Source organism: Pithys albifrons, chromosome 2 (assembly GCF_047495875.1).
Source record: "Pithys albifrons albifrons isolate INPA30051 chromosome 2, PitAlb_v1, whole genome shotgun sequence".
NCBI lineage: Eukaryota > Metazoa > Chordata > Aves > Passeriformes > Thamnophilidae > Pithys > Pithys albifrons.
In genome coordinates, this window is record NC_092459.1 from 61,637,776 (window position 1) to 61,656,298 (window position 18,523).

Here is an 18,523-nt window from a genome sequence, read left to right on the forward strand (position 1 = left end):
GCCAAGCATAACCTGTGCTCCAAAAAATAATGCCTACAGTAACGGGTCAAGGGGGTGTCTTTTGGGAGAGAATGCCTTTATCCTCGGAATGCAGAATACAATCCAGAGATATCAACACTACAAGACCTGGGGGACCCTCAGTAAAAAAGGGCTTGGTATTGCAAACAAACTTTGATGCTGTATTCTGGTATCAAATTCAGTGCACATTCACTTTCTTCAGAAAGGAACAACAAAATATGCCTTAACATAAAAACTGTGAAGCACTTCGAAGTTTAAGGAAACCAGGAAAAAGCTGTAATTGTCAGCTCTAGAAAAGCCATCCAAAGAACAGCACATGGGGAGCAGGAAGTGAAAAGACCCAATCCCCTGCTGACTTTAGTAATTAAAACTTACTGACCATTTCAGAAACTAAAAGGGTAAATATTTTTCATACCATTCCCCCAAAGCTCAATATGGATTTTATATTACAACCCATAGCAAGAAGGAGCCAAACTTTTGCTGTTGGCCAGCTAGCTGTGTGAAAATTTGGAAGCCTGAAGCCTGAAATAATGTGTGAGGTATAAATTTCATCTGTTAGTATGATCCTCATTTAGAAAAAAAAAAGTTTCTTTTTATTGAAAAATTTTGGTTACGCTACACAGGCTAAACCCTGGGGTGTCTCTAAACAGGTCCTATAGATAAAGTACAATAAAAAGTTATCAGGGAATTAGGGCTGCATTTCTGGGTTCATTATAGCAATTCTTATCAGCTGGTGAGTTGCAGAGACCAGGGTCCCTGAATTGCCCACTAGCTATCTGCAAAAGACAACCACCACCAGCAGAGAGCTTACATTTCATATATTTCGATTACTTCTTCGGTAAAAAATTTTGAGGAGCTATAACAGTTAAAACCATTGTATCACTCAATTCTTTTGTTTAACTCAAGCTATCTGTGCCTTAGCTCAATTCCTAATTTACAGACCATCAGAAGAATTAAATTTAGGCAGTAAAGCAAAAAACACCAGAGGGAGGTTTTGCAAAACACCACTGCAGCTTTAACTCCCGTTGTAATCCTGTCCTTTCCACAACGCACATTAACTATGGTGCAACAGTGTTGCCTGCTAGTTCTTTCTCTCTGTTAGGAGTTGTAGCTGGGTTCATAATCACAACTTTGGTAGTTGTTCACAAGCCTCTACAAACTATGACCATTTCTGAGGGATACCTTGCAGGAGTCTCACCCATTACGCCCCCTGTTACATACTGAGGACTGAAGGAAAACACACAGATCCTGTTGCTGCAGCTCGTTCTATCCACATAACACATTGATGTTCTTGCATCTTTCATGTGTAATCATTAGCACATAAGCAAAAACATGTTTAATGTTGGCATGTGGTTAAGTCCATCAAAGCCAGACTGTTATAAAAACAATATCTTTGCGTTTCACAAACTCAATTCAGCTATATTTGCTACACAGTAAAGAAGCCTGAAATTGCCTTTATGTGGGGGGGCTTTAGGGTTAGAGTTAGGGGATGGGGGTGGAGGGAACTACACATAGCACATAGGACCTAAACTAGAATAGGTATTGAAGTGTCTTTTTTTACAATGCAAAAACTGTTTTTGTTGATGCCTTTGTTATTCCACTTTCCTTCATCACCTCTGTCTGGATTTACAGCATAAAGGACTGTCCCATCTTTAATGCATTGGAGAGTTTCACATGCAAGCTTACTTACTTTTTTCACATGCAAATCTATTCACTAATACTTCTTCCACATGCCAACTTAACTCATTTTTGTTAGCTTTATATGCTCAACTGATTCCAAAAGGCATTTCCTTTTGATGTACCTCACCTTGCAATTTTCCTCCACCACAGCAGAATACATCAGAGAAACAAGTCAGCTTGCCTGGGCAGATTTCCCAACAGAGCAAGGATTTCCTCAGGAGTTGAGAATAGCCAGGCTGAATGAGGATTAACCAAACCCTCTAGCTGACTGGCTGTTCACCCCAGCAGCCTCCTGCCTCATTTTTGTTGTGGAAGCAGTTCTGACCTTCCATATGTATTTTTGCCCCACTTCTTCAAGGATCTTGATGCAACCTGAACAAAAAAAACAAGATGTCATCCCAGGATAGCGAAAGAACTGACTATTAAAAACACCAACAATCTTTTTAAGTCTATCAACTCTAGCATATAAAAGAGAAGAGACTCTACCTCTATTCAACAAAGGGAACAATAAGGGCAAGCTCAAAGTTATCCAGCTGGTGTTAATGGCACATAAGGATTTGGAAAACATTTTGTGGACAAGAACAAAAACACTTTGGTAAAGGAAAAATGGGACAATGTACACTAAGTTGGATAGAAATGCAACTTTTGTGGTTTTCTTCATCAAATAACTCATGTGCTAAACAAGGGAAATATATTCATCTTGGTTTGATTTTCTTTTTTGAACTTTACATAGTATTTCAAATTATGCAACACAAGATATTAAACTGAAGAGATGAGGATTAATACAGATGACAATGGATGGGAACTGAAGTGTGGCACTGGATGGTGCTCCAAAGGAAACAGACTGAAGAGATACAGTAAATGGAGTCCCTGAACAATCAGCCATGATACTGACCTTTTTAATATTTTTGTTAGGTGACCTTAGAACAAAAACATGAGTGTCCTAATAAAATTTGCTGATGACACAAACTTGAGAATCAACAATACAGCCTAGAACCAAGAAAGATACATCATTTAGAAAAGAATGGATGACCCATGAAAGCAGACCTCCAAAAAGAATAGGATTAAATATGATAGTACAAAGTTAAAAGTCATGAATTGGAGGACTTACAAATGTTCATTTTAAACCGAAGGCATCAAGTAAAATACAGGAGGAGAAAAATCTGTATCTTTCAGTCAGAAAGAGAATACCCACAAGGCATCCATTTGATGAGATCATGAAAGAAGTTAAGACTCTCAACTTCAAAGAATGATCTGGAATATAAAAGTATTGCACAGTTATTGGGAAGACTTCACCCAAAATTCTGCATACAGTTGTGATCAATTACATTGAAGAATGGTAAATTAAACTTGAAATGGGTACTGAAGAGGGCCAGAAGAAAAAGACATGACTATCTATATGTTACTCTGTTAAACAAACACAGTAATTTTTGTCTGTTTTATTTGCTACATCATGTTAGGGTCCTTTTTTATGCATTTCATAAAAAGTTTAGCATTGTAAAACCCTGCTTCAAGTATGGTTTGAATATGTCTACAATACTAAAAAAAAAATCAATATAACTTTCTCGGCAAAGACCACATTAGAATATTAAAATAAATAGCAGCTGGTGGAAATACTTCCAAAGTCCCAAGACTTTTCAGACAGGTGTCTTAATGGCTGAGACAAAAATTTATACTTTTTTTAGCTTAAATCTACAGAGATCACTACCATATGTAGTTTCTTCAAAACCTTTTATCATTTCTAAATGAAGTTTCATGAGCAGTTTAGGTAAGAGAACAGCACAGCAAAGCTTAAGCAGTCCTTTTTTGTTATTGTTGCAGAGTTCAATGGTGATAACATTCAAATACAAATATAGAGTTCTTAAAAAATATGAAAGAATAAGAGAAAAGCCATCAAAATATTCAAGGTCTTAAGCGCTGTTTACCACCAGAGTCTGAAATTACTTCCCTACTATCACCCTCCAAAATACAACAAATAAAGAGATTGCTGCAAGATCAAATGTTATTAAAAAACCCCACACAACAAAAAACAAACAAAGAACAAAACCAAAACAAACATAATTACAGCCTGCATTATTGTAGGTAGTTCTATAAAAGAACATGATCAAATATTTAAGTCCTTTTACTCCACTGAAAAAATAATTTCAAACTAGATTTAGAAGTAGAAAAATACACTGTAAGAATATTATGAATATACTGATTAAGGGTTTTTCTTTTTTTTTTTTTAATGGTTTTTGCAAAGTATATTTGTCCTAATTACAGTGGCTGGGACCAGCTTATCACTGTGTGAGTGTAACCAAAACTGTGTATTCTACACCCTCTGCTTAATTTCTGAACTGTTAGTAATGGATCATTTGCAGCAGCTCCCCAGGGCACATCTGACACCTCAGGCTACAACCTGGGTGTTAAAGAACACTGTGAGAGAGAGGAGTGTTCCTGTCTTCACACCAATGACTCAGTCATGATGACCCCTCCAAGGAGGCATTAGTATCTTCGCATCCAGCCTGAGGGGTCATGTCTGCTAATGGGCCATCCAAGATTCCAAAAATATCCCATGACTCACAGAGTGAATCACCCATTGTGAAACTCCTCACCCTGGGGGAGGTACTGGGCGTTCCCACCTGAACCTGAGCATATATAACTTTCAGGGTTTGGGGACTTCTGGTACCACTCACTGGATCCAGAGGAGGACCAGAATCTCAACAGGACTGCAACTGCCACTCTTGACAAGACTGAGACCATCATCCTCACCAAGAGGTTTTCCTTTCCTTATACTTTACACTCAAGGGGATCACATGGTGCTCAGCACAGAGGCTAACAAAAACCATTCTGTTCATGCTCCAGGGTGCTGGGTTATATATCTGTTCTTTTGTGGGTTAAACCCAATTTTTCTCAGTATCATTGTATTTATTGTAATCCTTTTAGTAAATTGTAACTCTGACTTGTAATGTGTTTTGAGTTGGGTTCATTTCTCCTGTCAGTTTGCCTTTAAACCAGTACAATATTACAATGATAGACTGCAGTTCTATGTCCAAATAAAATAATTTCAAAAATATCCCATACTTTAACGAATATGTGATTAGGAATCTCCCTGATCATTTTAATCCTGGTTTTTGAAGGACACAAAATAAATTCTAGATGTGAAAGGCCTGCTTAATCCCTAGTAGCACCTCAGTTTCCTACATTGGTTCTCCCTTGAGATCTCCACCACCTGCTTGAGGCTTGCAGTGATGGTACTCTGTTTAAGGATTGCAAAACATCCCTTTCCTCCCTAAAGAACTATTGTTGGGCAAGGAAAGGTATCTTTCTCACACAAGGTAAGTACATTGTAGAATTATACAATCAACAGAGATTGGAAAGGACCTCCAAGGTCATTAAGTCCACCATTAACCCAGCACTGCCATGTTAATGATTAAACCCACATTTCCCAGCTTCCACATCCATGCTTTTTGAACAGTTCAAGGAATGGTGATTCCACCACTTGCCTCAGGCAGTTTCATTATGCCTGACCACCCTTTTGGTGAAGAGTCTTCCTAACATCCAACCTAAACCTCCCCTGGAACAACTGGAGGCCATTTCCTCTTATCCTATTGCTTGTTACTTGGGAGAAAAGACCAGCTCCCAACTCACCACAATCTCCTGTCAGGTAGTTGCAGAAAGCAATAATGTCTCCCCTGGGCCTCCTTTTCTCCATGTTAAATAACCGTAGCTCCCTCAGCCGCTCCTTATAAGACTTATGCTTGAGACCTCTCACCAGCTCTGTTGCCCTTCTCTGGACATGCCTCCAGCAGCTCAATGACTTTCTTGTAGAGAGGGGTCCAGAACTGGACACAGGATTTGAGGTGTGGCTTCACCAATGTTGAGTACAGAGGGACAATCACTTACCTGGTTTTGCTGGCCACACTTGCTAAAACAAGCCAGGATGCCATTAGCCTTCTTAGGCACCTGGCCACACTGATGGCTCATGTTCAGCTGGCTGTCAAACAGCACATCCAGGTCCTTTTCTTCTGAGCCACTTTCCAGCCACTCATCTCCTCTGTTGTGACCCAAGTGCAGGATCTAGCACTTGGCCTCACTGAACCTCATACAATTGGCCTCAGCCCATTGATCCAGCCTGTCCAGATCCCACTGCAGAGCCTTTTTGCCCTCCGACAGATTGCCACTCCTGACAAACTTGGTGTCACCCGCAAATTGTCAGAGCGTATCCCTGAGCCACTTGTACAGATCATTGATGAAGATACTAAACAGGAATGCCCGCCCCAACACTGAGCCCTGGGGATCACCACTTGTGACCAGCTGCCAGCTGGGTATAACTCCATTCACCACCACTCTGGGCCCAGCCATCCAGCCAGGTTTTCACTCAGCAAACAGTGCACCCAGCCTGGCCATGGGCAGCCAGTTTCTCCAGAAGAATGCTACAACGGGTAATGTCACTGGCTTAACTAAAGCCCAGGTAGACAACATCCAGAGTCTTCTCTATTTGTTTTTATGACTTGCTTTGGTTATGACAGTCATGTAACTGTGATGACTATGAAAACTGCACTGCATCAAAGCCTCCTTCACTGTTTCAAATTTAGAGGTGTAGTGGGTTGCTTCTTGTGGTTAGCAATTCAAACAATGAAAGTTCTTTATATGACCTTCACAGTTCCTTTTGTTTTGTAGTATATTAAAAATGAGCTAGAATAACTTGCATATTGAAAAGGTAGTCTCATCTTGGTCTAGTTTTTCATACTTGTAGCAAACAACTTTAAGGAACCACCTTCTGAAACACATACACCCTCAGAATCCTTCCTTCCCACTCCCTATAACTCCTTCTGACACACAGCAGGCTAAACCAGGAGAAATAGCTTTTAAAAAACCCCTACTCAAAGCCAAAAGGGGAAATGGTTACTAATTCTGAGGCTTCAGGTTCCCTGGTCCTCCTGACAGATTTGTTAAGATGCTTAGCTTTGCCTATTCCTCTTCTCTACTCTGTTAATCTTCTCAAATACTGTTTGCAGATCCCTCTGTCCAAATGGTGTCCTGGCCAGTAGCACAAAGCAGTCACAGTCCTCTATCACACTGACCTTGCCATGGCTGTGCTTAAAAATATTAATTTCAAATATTCCTTAAGAAACCAGGCCTCTTTTTTCTTCTGTTTTATACTGACTTTATAACTTTCCTAAAATTAAAAGATAAAATTAGTCTCCATTTGGACCAAAACCAAATAGAGGGAGCATACTTCATTTTACAGCTGAATAGAGATTTTTCTTTCACATCTTAGTTTCAAGCTGATTGATGATACAGAAGGCCATAATTATTTCAGGGTTACTCATCACTGCTGAATCTCCAACTTCTGGAATACCTGTATATCTAATGATATAAATACGACACACATGCGAAACACATTTTACGCCAAAGAGAGTTACCAGTGTAGGAGAATGCAGAGAGTAAAAGGAAGTAAAACTACATTATCATTCCATGTGGAAAAGTGGTCCCAACTAGGACAAAGCAAGGTAGACTAATAGGCATAATATTAAGAAAACTTGGTCTCTCAGTCCTTGTGTTATGTTCACTCTGACAATAAATACAGGACCTTTTGTAAACCAATAAAGTATAAATTGCAAGTATATTTTTGGATACAAAATTAAAATTAATTGGAGTGCAATATCTCAGTCTTTATGCTCCTTCTGATCTTGTTGCATTTCAGAATTAACAGGAAATAATAGTTATAGTTCTAAAATACTCTTCCCCACCTTCTTGCTCTTTTGTCCTCCTATCTCACCCCTCTAGCTTTTATACATCAGGAACACAAGACACAAAACAGTGACAGATCATAGGGCTTTGTTTGGTACGTGCACCTCTCTCAGTGTATCAGCTATGCCAACATTGTAGAAATGCACAGTATTTTCTTATCTGCAAGTGATCTCTTCACAGCTGCAAGTGTACCCAGTGTTCTGTGTGTGCTGTAATTCAAAACGGGGTCCATCTTTTCTGTAATAGCAAAATGAAAAACTGTACAGCTCTAACAGCCAACTCCTTCAATCTATAGTCATCCTCCAGAAATTTTGCTTGCTGTTTCTTTCCTGAGGGGCTAGTTATGTTGCTAATCAAATATCTGTCAGTTTTGGTGTTTGATGGATTTTCTTTGATGTGTTCAAGCACATTTCTGCATGGGTATTATGAGTCTGCTTTTCTTTTGGTAAAAGAAAAACATTAATTTGAAAATGAGATTTCTTCCAGGAAGCTTATACTTGTTAGTAACACTTAAAATTGCTCAAACACAAAAAGCTAAAAGCTTACAGTAATACTCTAAAAATGTCACTTTAAAAATTTGTTCACTGACAGCAATGTTATAGTCTGTTTCTGTTCTCTAGTTAATTCTCTTATTACTACTGTGCAATCAGAACTGAGAAAATTACTTTTTCTGTCCATATGAAAAATACAATCACTGATATCCAAGGTCTTAGGGGTTTTTTCCCCCTGTTATTAAAACTTAATTGGTAGTTGTTGTGGCCTTTGGTTTGTTTGTTTAGGGAACATTCTCAATTTTACATTTATAAAGGTGTAAAACAATAAAGCTATTCATTTTGTGGTGGCCCATGAGGGAAAAGCTTTCCATATGCCTCAATTCCATACACTATTAGCAACACTGCAGGGATAGAAAGGCAGAAACTACCAGTGCAAACTGAAATACAGTGAGACTGAATGTTGCATGTGTCTTCCATAGAGTATGGTGCATGTGCTCTGAGCAACAGGGACCCTACAATCACATGCATTTTGTAATATAAGGAAATGAAGAGGAAAAAATCCTAAACATTACTTCTTATAAACAACGTCTTCTTTTGATTTACACTTACTAAAAATTATTTAACTTAATACAGAACAATTCCTAAAGTAGGCTCTTGGTGTGGAGATACATAGACCTCCCAGTAACATCTGAAGGGAAGACCATATTTCAGATTCATTTCAGAAGATTTTAATGTAACACAATTGTGTACCTAAGTACAGAAAGGAAACCTACATTCCAAAAAAATGTTAAAAATACTACATTCCAAAATCTCCTACAGCAAGTAACTTTTTAGAAGGATCCTTTAAAGTTCATCCCTAGCTAAATGCATATCTAAAGCTCCAAAGCACCTAAGTCTCTGACCCACCATTGCCCAGGCTGCAGCAATTCTTTTGAAAGCAGCTTAAAATATTGGTAAGAGCTCCCCTTAGTGGTCTGACTTGAAATTGTCAGCTGATCAGTCCCGAAAATCTGAAGCAGTGATGGGTAAAATACTACTTCTATTCTGCATTAAAAATACCCAAACAAACCAGCTCCACATCATATTTCTATCAGATATGTTATTTAAAAAAATCTTATTAGTTAAGTCATTAGACCAAAGATTATGACTTAGTCTACGAAGAATTTGTTCTTCCATCACTATGAACTTCTATTTATTGAATCCTTAATTTCATATAGCCTGAATTTTGTAGGCCTTGCCACAGTCTGAATTACAAAATACAGACACCCAATTCTGACATACTGAGTAATGCCTCATTTCACCATCAGCTTTAACGGGATAATTTGTGGGATAATCAAGGAGTTAGGGTGGAAATTTGTGTGGAATTTGGAACTGCAAAAATGCTATTACAAAAGGTTACTGTTTTCTTCAATATCTTATTGCTTGATCAGAAGAGAAAAATAAACCTCTCAGACTGTTGCTTTATATACTTAAAGACTAGTTGATTTTATATATATATAAAAATACATACATACATACATTCATGTGTTTTTTAGAGCCCTGCTTTTGCAAGCTCAGCCTAGGAGCTGACTGAAATTGGACAGCTTACGGTGATAAAAGGATAACATAAGGCACTTAACACTATGAAATAGCATTATCTTCAATTCACAGTAAACAATTCTGTTTACTTCAGCTCACAGTAAACAGTCCTGTAAATGCATAAAATACAAGTTATCTAGATTGTTCTCACATACATGAAGCGGCCCTGCAGAGTGGAGTGAGGAAAAAACATAAAAACTGTTGTTATGGCACATTACAAAAAAGGAGAGAGAATGAGAAGATATGCTACAAACCTGAAGAGATTGTAAAACAGAATTTCTTACTGTACAACAGCACTTCAAGGTTTAGTATAGCATATCACACAGCCAGCTAGCTCTCAGCACTGTGCTAAATAAATATTAAAAAAAACCCACAAAACACCCAAACTACCATTATAAGCACATTAAACAAATAAACAAAACAACTGTCATTCCAAATGAATTCAGATACCTACCATTTTCTGAAATAACACTAGCAGTTTAGCTACAGAGTCAAATCCACTCAGTTTGGGTACTCTCAGGTAAAATGATAGAATTCCCCGACGATTTCTCTATTTTCTGTCAGCACAGCTTTCTTTCTCAAGGCCACATCCATTCTCTCTAGTGATCATTGGTTATTTCCTCCTTTACTGGACAATTATTCTTCCTGGGCTAATTGTTGTACCAGAGAGGAGAGGATACTTACAAATTGGTCAAACAAAACAAATTATAGTCCCTGTCTGTACTGACTAACAAAGGTCATAATCATTGTGCTGCCAACAGCCATGTTAAAATAGCCCACTCTCCAGAATTACCTTATCCCACAATTTATAAAAGTATCTAAATAAGTGACAGCATTTAGGCTTATTTGCTTTTTATACAGCTTTCTTTGAAGCCCATTAATAAGCTTAAAAAAAATCTGAGACAAAAAAACCCCAGAATGCCCAACAGTATAACCTTCAATAAAAACAAGGCGCTTTAATAGGAAGCTACATTTTCAGTTTCCACCTTCTCTTCCCATGTAACATACTTTGTTTGAATTACTCAAATTCTCTTACCTTGCTTTAGAGATCATTCTCATCTTTCTGTCAAATATTACTCTTTAGGTTTTGCATTTGTATTAATGACAGCAGTACTTACGAGCATGTTCCAGTTATAGTAACTACCAAGAGCAACTGTTTACATCACAAAATGCAAACAAGTGAACTTGCAATCTTTCTTAGACTTCAGTATAAATAAGTGGCAAGTAATAAATGAAGTGTCCATTAGGTAATTGTTCTAATCATGCTCTTCTTCCAGTAGACAAGATACTTGCAACTCTGAAAGCAAAAAATGAGCAGTAAAGTCCATCAAGATAAAATTTGGTGCATCAACAAGCAGCAAAAAGTCTGTCATTCAAGCTCTATTTGTGCTGCTCAAGCAGAACCTGAGCAAAGGGCCAGAACTAGATACCAGCAAAAAAAGTGAACCTGTTAGTAATGGATACAAACATTAACTTATCATATAACATTCCAAATAGAGTGAAAGCTAACTTTCTTACCACAACTCTATAATCAAAACATATATATTTAAAAAGATCTCCTTCAGTTTTTATTCTCAAATGCATCGAGCCTTTAAAAAATATATTAACACAATGTTTCATTTCAAGCTCTACTCATCAGTAATATTTCACACCTAAATGAAAACCAGCAAAAACATTTAAAACCTCTAAGTGTAAATGCTGACTATCTAAAAATATCTTGATATTTTTAACACTTTTATCTACTTTTCTCCCACCTGAGTCATATAGATAGGTATTTTTAAATTATTTTTTGTTGTTAAAGCATGCAAGTTCCAGGATTATATGCATTTTAAAACAAGCAAAATCTTTCAGAGGTCCAAGTTTATTCAAATACCAGAAACCCTTGGGTGTTCTGTTTATTTATTAATTCTATACTTACTCAAGTTTCCTCATTGGATTTCCTTCATTATACTATGTGATTAAAGACCCTTTTTTCCCTAGGAACTACAAAGAACTCAGTTCCTTAGACCATATGTTATAGGGGGAGCCCCTTATACCGAGCTGGGCTGTGGACTGATGGTCAGAAGAGCTCAGGCACAGCAGACATCAGAAGGCTTGATCAGAAGGCTCACAACTTAGGGAGTTTATTCAAGATAGATTAACAGACAGTTCTCATAGCTCATAGTAGAAGTAGATAGTTCCTAGAAGTTCCTATTACATCACCTCACATCCTAGTAGATCTAGATCTAACTCTCACGCAGTAATATCCACACCTTTTATGCACTCTCACATCCAACATGCCACCACATAATTGGTTAACCAATTCACCTTGCATACACCACAGCCTCTCATTGGTCACAAGCCACCACACATACTCCAGGTAGCTCTGCTCTCTTTAAGGTAGAACTCCAAACAGCTTTCCTTAAGGGATGTACTCACACTCACCCCCACAATATGTGATGACACCAATTTGCTCCTTTGCATCATTTGTTTATTCTTCCAGCCTAGGATCAGCCAGGCCTTGTTAGGCTGAAGGAAGGATTGAATTCTTGACAGGTTTAGAGTTAAAAGTTCATAAACTTGTTTGCTAAAAAAAACCCCAAAAAACAAAAACAACAAAAAAAGTTGCAAGCAGAAAGTGTAAAAATGCATGCCTAACTGTATTGTTTGTACAGTTTGAAATTTCTATCCCTCTGTATTATACAAGCCATTTATCAGTTGTAAATATAAGCCAAAACACAGGTAATGTGACAGCAAAGCTGTACAATTAACCAGGAGAAAAAAAATAAGAAATGCAAGAAGTTTATTATAGATTTAAAAGGAAAATCTCAATAGAAATGGAGCACTAGACATGCTAAATATAAAGAAGCTTAACATGTGGAATTCCACACATGACTTTTTAAATGCTGTCATTTAAAGAGAGAGTGAGGTATGATTTACCTTTCAGCAAAATATGGATGGAAAATAGACAAGGATTCCAAAGAGAGGAAACAGACACTTCTAAATAAATTGTATTGAGCTAAAATGCCATGATAAAAGTACTGATTATTTCTCCATTAAATGAGCATCTGATAATCTTCCACAAACAGTTATAAGGTCAATATTTGACCAATCTCAAGAAAGAGGTAAGGAACCACAAACCGTTAATGAAAGATTTAAACTTCTTATTTGAAGTGAAGATAAGTATTTGGTTCTTGGGTTTTGTGACTGGGGAAGCATCCACTTATGAAAGAAAGAGATTAAACAACTTGGCCCAAACCCCATTGTTCTATACAGAGAGAAGGTACCAGCAATTACATGAAACTAAATTCCACAGAGCTATTTGCTCATCCACATGGGGCTGACTATACGCAATTCTACAGAACTTTCTTTGGACAGCTTTTTGATTAAAAACACCTAGTGAAACTTTCTCCTGAATGTTCCCTATTCTAAAGGGGAGGGAAAGAAAAAACCCAAAAAACAACCACCCAACAAACAACCCAAACAACCACAGAAACAAACCCACTAATTGATAGCTACTGGACAAAAAGCAGCAGTGGGAGAGTCAGCAAGGAAAACTGTTTCTTATAAAAGCCTTTCTACTTACAGTTGCTTTTCCCCCAAGGATAAAAAGATGGTATCTATCTGACGCACATGAGGAGCTCTGAAAACCAAGCTTCCCTTTGATGTAATATCCCAGAATTTTTTTGTTTATCAATGATTACTTCTGGATCCAGTAACTTTGACTATTCTGAGTAGGAAGTAGGATAAGAGAAATAGTAATATATATTATTCTTCTTGTTTCTGTAATCTGTATGTGCCCATTCTGCAGGCAGCCATTTTGAGAGGTTTCATCATCATACAGTAGCTGACTTACTAAATAAGCCAGTGTCTGAGCTAGAGTTACAAATACCGTGTAAAACCAGAACAACAAAACAAAGCAAAAACCCTAAACAAAGAACTATGAAACTAGGAAGCTCTTCCTTTGCAGCCAAATCAGTAGGGCAGGAAGAGCTGAGCTGAAGAAAAAACCAAAATACCAACACTCCAAAAAGTCCCAAACCAGCTTTCCTCTTTGCAGGTGGAGTATGTGAATCTCTTTCTTCTTCCTAATCACAGATTGTGACTAAAGCAATTATACATTTAGGACTGGACTCCCATTTCTGTTACCCCTTTAATTTGTGATGATCGAGGGTAATGGATTTTGTTTTCCCCATTCTCCCATATCCCTCCTTCCCCTCCAAAATCCCAGATACCCACCACAACTCCCCAAATCCAGAATGACTCAGAAAGCACACATTTGGTAAAAGTAGGCAAGTAGCATGGGACATTTGTTACATTTTTGGAAAACAAAACAAAAACAAAATAAAACACTCACAGCAACTTTCATTCTGGTGTATAAAACCCATTAAGTTAAAGCAGTATCTGACCATGCCTTCAAATTACAGAGATGTTCCATCAAGCATAGATCATACTTTAACACTTTATTTTATATCAGTCACGCTACAATCAGAATCAGCCCATTCCACAGAAACGTAACATGTCAGAGGAGTTTATACAGCATTCCAATGCACAAGTAATAATTTCTGGGTCATATCATTTTGCAAGATAAAAATCCTAACAGAAAAACAGAGCATGCATCAAAAATTCTCTAGGCAAGTACTCAATCTATAATTTTAAGGATTTTAATAAAGATACCATAATCTTTCAAAATGAGAAACAAAATTCCAGAGTATTTTGTCTATGAAAATGATGCATTTTCTAGTGTAGCCATTTCTGTGCAGAACTTACAAACCACAGTGTTATCTATTAAAGCAACCCATGCTATTGAAATTCACTGTTTCAAAACTTGCAGAAATCTCATTTCTCTTGTCTTTTCACTTCTGAGTAATAGGAAATGAGTTCTGGTCCATTAACTCTCCCACTCTCTCCTGGAGGAAGTTCACCAACTCAGCTAATACAAAGACATGAGTTTCATCCAGGTCTTGTATGATGAACTTCTTTCCCAAGGCATTTGACTCATCCAGGTAGAGCAGAAACTGCTTCATTGCTGGGTCACTGTAGAGACAAACACACTTCAGAACCCACTTCATTGTAATAAGATACAAACAGAAGAAACACCATTTGAAGACATTGCCAAAGACTGTAGGGACATTATAATTAATTTCAAGAGTCACTCACAACTTAAATACAGTATATGAAGCTTTTGAAATAGTTGTTCCTTTCACAGTAGTAATTGCTTTGGTCACTTTAGAGACAAAAACACACTGCAAAAGTCTAATGAGTAGAACCAGCTGCTTGATTCACAGTGAAGTTCCTCTATGCTGCTGCTGCTAGAGCAGCTTAAAAAAAAGAACTGAAAAGCAAAAATCCAATGTTTAATAAGGCAAGTTTGAACTCACATTTCTGTCTTCAGCAACAGCATCATAAAAACATGTTTTCTTAAAGCATATTTTTGTTTAAGGTTAACCAAAACCCAGCAGAACACAGATCTCACTCAAAGCAGTATAGCATGGAGAAAAAGTGGTCATGTATGAATTGTATATTTATCACACCCTAACTGAACAGTCGTGGTGTCACCTCTTACGTTAAATTTAAAAGTTTAGAAGAAAATACTTTATAAATACGGAAATTACAGATAACTGAAGCAGTTGCATAAAGTGTCTTCAAAACAGCTCTCTGAACCACTGAAATTTGAAGAATTCAGACAATATTATTCTGATACTAGTTTTTACAAATCAGAAAAATACATGCTCTTCAGTAAAACTTAGTAGTTGATTGTAACATCTGGTGAAGAATATGTGCAAGAAACACAGGATTTTGGAACTAGGTAGCTCAGGACATTTACCAAACTATGAACATAGTGGTTCTGGCAACACAGTAATTCTTAAAAAGAATTCTTAATAACGAAATAAATGTTAAATGAACTCGTTGGTTAATCTACTCTCTTCTGAATTTAGTATGAGGACCAATTCTCCCTTACCTCAAAACATATATGGTGCAAAGGGCCTTATGAGACCAAATCCTTCCCCTGAGTCCCTACTCAGTAGCTCAAATATTATTAGCCTTTAATAATAGCCTCAAACCTGCAGAAGCGTAACTAGAGTAAGATGAGCTTTCAGAGTACCAACCAATTTTGAGGAAAGGAGAATGGGAAAGCCTAGGAGTTATACATTCTTCAGAAGAGCCACTATTTACATGCTCTGGCATTTAAGAGAAACAAAAGACAAACAGAAGAGTTGGGAGAAATCAGACACCAGAAGTAGGTGGTTCCCAACATTCTTTCACAGACGCCTTTGGATGGGTATGAGTTTTATTTTCCTTTTGTTTCATTCAGCTGTACTTTAATAACTCACATTAGTAGTACTACATGGTGCAAGCTTTTGTCCTAGCTGGTGTGCCTGCTCTGTATGATGTTAGGCAGCACTCAGAGAATGGTTTCCACCCATGTCAACACACAGAACTATGACCAGGGTCACTAGATGTGTTAACAGCAGAAACACTCATCTCATTACAGTATTTTAAATTTATAATTCTTGATATGGTGTCTTAAGAAGAGCTTAGTTATTTATTGGTAGAGTATGGGAGGTGGGTAGAAGACATGCACAACATTTTGCTGTTTTATTTGCATGTTTTTCCCATTAAAAAGTGTCTGGTTTAGTTCCACTCTCTGTCTATACAGTAACTTAAACAACATCATGTAAAAAACTTGTGTTTAAGTGTAAATAAGGGTCAAGTTTATAGTAATTCTGCATGTTCTCCTAGGATGGAATTTTGTGCCCAATCGCAAGCACATCACAAGAGGTCCAAGGTTCTGTTTCAGTGCAGTTACAAATTGTAAACATACTAATAGATTGAAGGTACAGCAGAAATCTTATACATCAGATAACTCCATGCAATGACCTCACAAATCTTGAGTGATGCCTCTTTTTATTTTGGAGGTAACCAGTTGTCTGATTCCAAGTCTAGAGGCCAGACTGTATCAAAACATGTTTACTGCACATACATCAAACCTGTACTTTTACAAACTACAAGCACAGTCCTTTGAGTGTGACCTACAAACAGTACCAATGTCAGCCAGGACTGAAATTTGGACTAGAGCTGACGAAAAAAGGAAAGAAAGTATGAAAAGCTTATCTCATCTCCTTCAAGGATCAGTAGAGAAACACACTGTTCACACCAATAACAGCAAGAAACTTTGTTTGCAAGCAATATAAAGAGCAAGAGGGAATACCTAATTTTTCAAGATAAAATTGCAAAGGGAACCGAATCACTTATACGAGGCAATTAGCAACTGAGAAGCAAACATGCAACTTATGAATATACTTAAAACTTTGGTTTGTGTATCTCACAAAAAATGTGGTAATATTAGGGAACAGTTAGACATGGTAGAATTCAGTTTTGAAGCACAATTTCTGTATTATTATTCACTTTATGTATTTTATAGCCTTTTCTCTTGTCTTGGTTTTGTTTTGGTTTCCCAGCCCTGAGCCGCCCCTCCTTCTCCCTCTGTTCTTCAAAGTGGGGAAAAGGAAAAAAGGGGAAAAAAACTTGAAAGCAACTGAGTTAAGTCAGGAGATAGATATATATGTATATTTCTAAATGTTCACAATTATATATATACAATCTGCACCCACAATAGGAAAAGGGGAAAAGGAAGGGAAAACGGAAGGGGGAAACAGGGACAATACCTGGGAGACAAGCCCCTCCCTAGTAACATCTGGTTACCAGGGAAAGCCTGGATCAAAACATCACATCTCAATTATGCTAAGTTAAAATAACCTGCAGACTATTAAATATTTGGTAAAATCTGGATGATTTATACCAAAATGATAGCCAACATTTACTGCCATCGCCTTTCTTAGTTAACATTCATATGCAGTTTTCTTTTCTTTACAGAGGTTAAGCGTAAATTGAAAACAGCAGCTTGAGAATTAAAATGGAGTTTGGAATCAGGGTTAGCTACAGGTGCCTCTCCTTCTTCCCCCAGAGACCACACTTTTGTCTGCTTATCCAGCACCACCCTTCCTCTCAACAACCAACCCCTTTTGTCTGGACTCATAAATTAACTTAAGCTCTAGAGGACTGTGAGAAGTTTGAGTGCGATTCCTGTCGGCAAAACCAAATAGGCTGTTGAGGCTCCTACAGTGACATGAGAAAAAACATATGGCCAGCCAATTAAACAAAAATTCCAACTTACACCCACATGGAGAGATAAACAGGATAGTGTTAAATCACCTTATCTCCTATAACTTTGTCAAGGGCCACATGAATTGTAACAGGAAGGTTGAGGAGTTAAAACTTTTCCACATGTAAGGGGAACAGAATTTATCGTGGGGTTATCACTAGGGTTGTAAAAGTGACTTAGCTATAGTAGTGTATGTTAAATTGCTTAACAATGTACTTATAATGTTTATGCATGAGTCGAATGAATATGCATGTAGAGACTAAACAAATGTTAGAATTACACTATGTTGGGGGTGCGATGGTGAGCAATGCTTGTGTCCATCGTTCCCAGCATGCTGAAATTGCTTTTATCATATAACAAATTTTAATTAAAAACCTATGACGTTGAGACTACGTTTCTCAGGAATAAGCAGGTTTTGGCCCAAGGGGCGGCGGTAAGCGTTGTCACTCACCACTCAATCAGAACACCTTTCAGAACGTTCACCATCTTCTCGGTTCTCTTACAAACGCCGGGAGGAAGAGGCCGCAAAAACAACCCCTTGCTTCGGGTCGCTCAGGGCAGCGGAGGCAACCTGAGGGCACACAAAAAAAAGCACCACCGCCTCGGTCAGACCGGGGAGACCCTTTAAGGCAACTCACCTCCCCGGGCCAGCAGCGCTGCCGGTCCCTCCCGGCCTTCACCTCAGCACTGTGCAGAGCGGCTCCGAGGGGACGCGGCCGCTCCTTTCCCCTCCGGGTCGGGCCGCGGCGCTCCCGCAGCGCCAGCTCCTGCCAGGCCCTTCCAGACCCACTCCCGCTCCCCGCACGGCGCAAGCGCCGCTCCAGCAGCGCCCGCCGATTGGCCGGGACCGCCGGCGGCGCGGTGACGTCAC

At 38.2% G+C, this 18,523-nt stretch overlaps 1 protein-coding gene across 1 annotated transcript; it reads right to left on the minus strand.

Moving 5' to 3' along the window:
• Positions 1-13,933: 13,933 nt before the first annotated feature.
• Positions 13,934-18,473, minus strand: GTF2H5 (general transcription factor IIH subunit 5). The gene is made up of 3 exons (XM_071549246.1): positions 18,333-18,473; positions 18,104-18,223; positions 13,934-14,522 (listed from the first exon to the last, which is right to left on the minus strand). Exons 2-3 carry the CDS (start codon positions 18,136-18,138, stop codon positions 14,342-14,344), a joined length of 216 nt encoding a protein of 71 aa, XP_071405347.1. The 5' UTR covers positions 18,139-18,223; positions 18,333-18,473; the 3' UTR covers positions 13,934-14,341.
• Between the last annotated feature and the right edge of the window lie 50 nt (positions 18,474-18,523).